The following is a 6356-nucleotide window of genomic DNA, read 5'->3' on the forward strand; positions in this document are numbered from 1 at the left end:
GTTAACCCAAGGATGCCATGGGGGCAGATCTGTCATTAACTTCATTCCCAGTAGTAACATCTTTTATTCTGAGTGTTCCACCAAAGAAGTTAAAAGACCCAATCTCCCAATTCCCCGATCCTAAAATCTAATCTATTATCAATGAAAGGCAGGGAAAGCAGTTAGAAGCCTCAGAGAGAACCAAGGCATTGGAACAGCACTTCAAGTGTCCCATCATTAATGCCCGCCCCCCCCCCCAAAAGGATGGTTTCTCAAAGTGGCATAGCTGGAAAGTGCTGAACTGAATTCTATCACCTTCACTCTCTGGTCATGGGATTGATTGGTTGACTGATTGATTGATTGATTTAATGAGACTCTACTTTATGTAGCTCTGGTTGCCCTAAAACTTGGCTAGGTAGATCAGACTGGCCTCAGACTCACAGAGATCTGCCTGTCTCTGCCTCTTGAATACTGGGATTAAAAGCCAAAGATGCCTTTAAACATGTAGCTTTTGCATCGCTGTCAGAAGTTTTCTGTTTGGGGGTCTGGCTCACTGGTAGAATGACCATCTAACATGTTGGGGTGGGGGTGCTGAATTCAGTTTCTAATGCTAGAATGGTTAATTTAATGAAGAGAATGGAGGCCCTCCCAATGTGGTCCTGCTCCGGAAAGGTTAGACACTGTCTTTAGTCACCCTATATCTTACTCAGTTACAATAAGCCTACTTGTGCCTCAAGATGTCCAGACCTATTGACAAGCATGGCTTTAGAAACATTCTAGGCTAAGCACTAAGAGACAAGCATGGCTCTGTGGTGCTCTTTGTCTGTTTTCCTTTACTCGTCGCTGAAAGCACTTGTGTGTGAACAAGAACTTTGTCCTTTTATGAGTTTTCACTCCTGTTTACTCTTCCCTGAATATAGAGCAGATACCATCCAAGAAAGCCACAGGGTTGGTGTGAGATAGACACGGCAACCAACTCTACTGGTAGAGCAGAGCTTCATGCCTGCAAGTGTGTCCAGAGAGAGTCTAAAAAGCTCTTATTTGCTGACAGGATCGTTTAAAGATAGAAACCTCCTTCTTCTCCTTCTCTACAAATGCACACAATTCTTTTTACCACAGCATCTGATTTACACACACACCTCACTTCTATAGCAACAATAACAACAGTTGAGGTACTTGTTTGGGGCCTGAGAAAAGGTCTGTGTGTAGGCAGGTTTGGCTTCAAACTGGAAAACCTCCTGCTTCAGCTTCCTGAATGCTGTCGACTACCTGCAGGTGGTACCTTACTGCCCTTAGGAAGTACTTTCTAAGACCATTAACTCAGTAATTTTCACAACTCGATGAGGTAAGTACGTTATCCTAATTTTATACTTGAAAACAACCACAACAACGAAGAAGCAGAGTTGAAGCAACATGAAGTCCTCAGAGCAGAGAGTCAGGACTAAGGCAGGAAAATGCAGGCAATCTGGCTCCAGAGCTCATGCTATTGTAACACTCAATCCATGCTACACAAAGAAGTAAAACCTTTTTTCCAATTTACTTCTCGAAATTAAGCAGACACATGGTCCCATGGTTCATCTTGGCGGGCAACCAAGGATGCAGAGGGGCCTTAGTCACATCTAAAACAAACATACAGCTCTCTTCACACCAAATGTGAGCCCCTTCAAATATAAAGCACACCGAGACAGCTCTTCAAGCGTAACTGTGTTCTAGTAACTAACAGGAAATGGTTGCAGAATGAAGGCCCTGGGCACCTTCAGTTTAAGATCCACTTAATGGATCTTTAGTAGTTATAATAGAGCTTAAGTAGCTAATTTCTGAAAGAAAACAAGACAATTGAGTAACAGCCTGATTAAAGCATGTTTTATTCTATGTATTATTATTCTATGTATTATGTACATGTCATGATTATGGTGATGGAGTAGAAAGGTAACAGCTCTCCTGCTTAGAAAACCAGCCATAGCTTACAGAAAGGGCAAAGCAATGGCCTAGTCAACTAATACAGTTCATATAATTAGAGCTTAGGCTACGGCCAAAGAGCATACTTCATATGCTCCTTTTGTCTAAAGGCGATATAGCCCTTTCCCTCTTTCCTCATTTCTGTTTCTTAAGCATTCTACTTAGAAACTGGTGGCATCTTTTGAAGTACTAGCAATTATATTTAAAACTTAAGTGTCTAATTGGTTTGCTCCTAAGAGAGTACCTCTTTAAGTACTGAACATTTTGCCTTAGACAAAACGGTCTCTTTAAATTGCCTTGGCTGTCATCTGTTTAGCATGACCAAAACCACTTATGTCATCATGTAGGTGACAAGAGCAAACCAGGAAGTTCTGCTACATGAGAATAAAATTTAGCCAACCTCCCTTGGTCTCCTTCCTTCTCTGGTTTGATACACATAATTTCACTTTCAGACCTTTTTACTTTCTACAACTAAAGTCAAATGTCAACCTTGACATATACTGGACCACAGTGATGGATCTGAACATTTAGACAAGTCCGTTTCATCGGTTTCTTCATGGTTGGTCCTAGTAAGACCTCTGAAGCTGCTATCTAACCCCCACCCACCCCAATTCAAATCTAAAAATTGATCTACCGTCTATACGTTACCAGACCTGTTTTGGAAACAAAGTTTTGGTGGAAATATTTGATATTAGAAAGGCTGTAAAATTTGGCTTTTAATATTATTTAATATTAAAGATTCCATCAGATCAAACTATAGAAAACCAAACTAGTCTGTCATGCCTGAAGAGAAAGTTGTGGTAAGTCTCAAACTGACAGTCATTGATACCAGTATCCATTAGTCCTATGGATGGGGATGTGCGTGAAAACAAAAAACCAAAACCAAGCCCTTAAACGTGTCTTTCTTGCTACTTATTCAAGTCAGCCAACACTGTCCCTCGCCTGTGAATGGCTGATATTAAGAACCACACCTTCCATTTCCCAGCCTGGTGGCACCCCCCCCCACACACACACCTTGTTGGAAACCCAGACAAGTGATTACATACATACAAACAGGCAGTGGAGTTGCTTCAAAATATTTAATACGTGTTAGACACGTAAAGTTACATTTTTATACAAAAAATCAATACAGAGAAGGAGAAAATACTGTACAAAAACCTTATCAGCTCCCCCAACCTTTATACAACAAAGACTGGAGTCACCTTATCTACAAAACCATAAGGTCCTTCCACTTAGAGCTCGTCTGTAAACTTTGTTTCATTAAACACTTTTTAAAAGCACTGTGTAGTAAGTTCTGAGCTAGAGCTTTTAAAAATATATCTTTTCTCTATAAACTCCGTATTTCCAAGCTTGAACTCTTCTGTGAAGTTCAGCAAGCTTTTTTTCCCCTGTGGGGAATTGAAGGTCCCTTAATGTTCTGCTTTCCCAGAGTAATCACAGGGTAGAAGCGCTTCTTCTGTGCCAGAGAAAGGACGGGGAGGGAGAAAAATAATACAAGTCTCTACTCCAGACGAACTCCCTCTAGTCTGAGGAAATCCTGTGAGAAAACGCCACTCCACGCCCCGGTGCGGTCGTAGCTTTCATGAGAGAGAGGTGTTGTGTAAAGTCCCTCTCTCCCCCAAGATCGAACGGGGAACTCCCCTTCCTCGAGCCTTTCTGCAGCTTCCTTTTCTGTGCTGCTGGCAGAGGAAAGTCCCTGTCTGCACCCCCAAAGTCTCAAGCCCCGGGGAAGGGGTGGTGCATTCCAGAACCACAGAACAGTTTCAACACAAGACAAACTTACACACGGACACACACAGATACAAAAGTTAACGATCGATCGTCCTCTTCCAATAAGCCTCCAACTCTAGGTCTCAGGATGAGACTCGAGAGCCACGGCCCAGCCGGGCTGCCCCTTTCTGGGGCGATGTGCTGCCCGGCAGCAACCAGTCTCCCCTACGCGCCCAGCGCCTACGGTCTCGGCTCGTCCTCGCGGCCGGGAAAGGCCCCGGCCGCACTTCGGGGACTCCCGCTGCTCAAGCTCCAGCCGCTCGGGTCCCGGGGGCTCAGAAGGCCACGATGGCTGTGCTCCAGGGGCTCATGTCTCTCAGCACCGGCTTGTCGCAGCAGATCTGCCCCGGCTCGGCGGCTTCCGGGCCGCCCTCCTCCGCCTCCTCTTCCTCTCGGCCGCCCGCGGGGCTTTTCCGTAGGAGTCCCGAGAAGCTAGACCCGAAGATGCTGATGAGGTTTGCCACGTTCCCGGTCTCCATCTCCTCGTCCGTGTCCTCCTCGCTGGTGACTGGCTGCTCCTCCGAGTTCCGGCGCGGCTTCTTGAGAGGAGTAGAGCCGGGTGCCGAGCAGCCCGCGCGGCCGCCACCCACTCCCGCTGCGCCACGCTTCCTGGGACACGGGGCGGGTGGCGCGGGGGACCCGTCTTCGGAGGACCGCTCCTCCACGGCCGGGGAACAGCCGCACGGGCGGCGCACTGCCCGGGGCCCCTCGGGGCACGCGTCCGAGCCGCCTCCAGAAGACGCCGCGCGCGGACGCTCCACGCGGCCCCAAGCAGCTGCCGCCGAGTCCTCCTCTCCGCCCGGGAGAGCTTCCCCCGATCCGGCCAGCGCGACCACCGGTTCTGAGCTTCCCGCTCCGGGCGTGTGGCACACAGAGGGACGCTGAGGCTGAGGCTGCGACTGCGGCTGAGGCTGAGGCTCGGGCTCCGGCCAGGCGGCACGGGCGACCGGCGGGGGCGGCTCTCCCCAGCCGGAGGGTGGCCCGGCTACAGGCTCTCCAGGCTGCTGAGGCGGTGGCACCGCCGGGGTCCCCGCAGGGCCAGCCAGGTAGAGGCCAGGGCAGGGGTCACTCAGGTAGACTTGGCGGGCGCTGCGCAGCACCAACGACACCAAGAGGTTCTTGTGCAGCTTGATGCCGCCGCGCTGGACCCGCGAGTTGTAGATCTTGCCCAGGGAGATGCTGACGATGCGGTGAGCCTCCAGCTTGAACTCCATCCTGTCTTCGCTCCCAGACGATTGGGTGAACGCCTGCTTGCCTTCTGAAGCTGCGAGAGGAGCGGGAGGCGGGATCAGGTCTTCCTCTGTGATTTTACCCTCGGCGTCTGAAAGCTCGGTGGAGAAAAGACCTGGTGACGCGTAGTCCCCCTCCGCCGCTTCTCTTCAGACAACAGAACCGTTCTGAGCCGGTCTCTAAACTGAGCGCTGCGGGGCCACACTGCACCTTATATATGCTCCACGAACGCCAATCACAAAGCGCCGCTAACCGTTCTGGGCGGGCAGATGTGCCTCGTGCTCCGCCCCCGACCAATCAGAGGCAGAGGAGGGGCCCCAGGGCCTGTTCAAACGTTAGTCCCGCGGAGCAAGCTCTTAAAGGGGGAGATTGCAGGCAGCCCATTGATCATGTGCGGTGGGATTTGTGTTCAGAGGCGTTGATAGAGGAGAACGAGGCCCACAGAACTGTATGTAGTAAGGGATTCCACTTTGTGATGTACCTTAGCACACTGACTGGAACTTTCATTTGTTTAGTGTGCTGGAATCTACTGCACAATAAAATTCAGTTCCTTTCATGCACAATTTCCAGCTGCTCATAGCTGTTTCAGCTGTGATTTCTGGTCATTCTTGGCAGAAATGGAAGCGATGACAATATATGACAACTAGCACGATATATTTGAGATATTATTTTGGAGTTAGTCCCTTTCCCATCAGCGTTATACTCAGCATTTGACTACAAACAAAAGAGAACGTTCTAGAAATGCCCAAGCTTCTGCCTTATGAAGGAACAGAATTCAGGTACAACGTTGGTTCTCACCTAAAGCTGGCATCCTTCATTCCGTTCCCCAGATTCTCAGTTATCACATAGATTAAATGGAAGATGTTACCTATTTCTCCACAGTCGTTTTGTTTGTCTGTTTGTTTAAACACACACACACAATAAGTGACTGATTTATTTTGGGGGAAATCTAGTAAGTTCTAAAAATACAAATAAGTTCTGGTTTCCCATGTTGATTATGTAAATTGTTTTGTGTCAAGTATAGGGAAGGGTTCCTAAAATTTTTCTGGTCAGTCAATGAGGTCCCATCCACTGAGTCTTGCAAATCCCAGTCAGAAGGACCATGACAAGATTGTACTGGTGCCTGATGGCTCTGTAAATTGCCTCATGGCCCTGAAGTTTCAAATATAAAATGAAGGAATCACAGATATACCTTCTTTGTTATACAGAAGATAAATGACATCTCTCAGAGTCAATCTAAATAATAAAGTTAACTACAGCTTACACGGTGTCTATGTGCCTGACCCTACAATAGGTTTGGCCAACCAGTGTATTTATATGGAAGAAATACTAGTGAGAGGTAGGCTTGATTAAGAGCCAGTTCACAACCAGGATGCCCTCAGATCTGATGGCTTGGGGGATGCTAACTTTGGCCACTA

General features: G+C 48.0%; 1 protein-coding gene across 1 annotated transcript; it reads right to left on the minus strand.

The window, feature by feature from the left end:
* Positions 1-2998: 2998 nt before the first annotated feature.
* Ier5 (immediate early response 5) lies at positions 2999-5266 on the minus strand. The gene has a single exon (XM_021162131.2). The coding sequence runs from the start codon at positions 4920-4922 to the stop codon at positions 3984-3986; it is 939 nt and encodes a 312-aa protein (XP_021017790.1). The 5' UTR covers positions 4923-5266; the 3' UTR covers positions 2999-3983.
* Between the last annotated feature and the right edge of the window lie 1090 nt (positions 5267-6356).

The sequence above is a fragment of the Mus caroli genome, chromosome 1 (assembly GCF_900094665.2).
Source record: "Mus caroli chromosome 1, CAROLI_EIJ_v1.1, whole genome shotgun sequence".
Classification (NCBI taxonomy): Eukaryota; Metazoa; Chordata; class Mammalia; order Rodentia; family Muridae; genus Mus; species Mus caroli.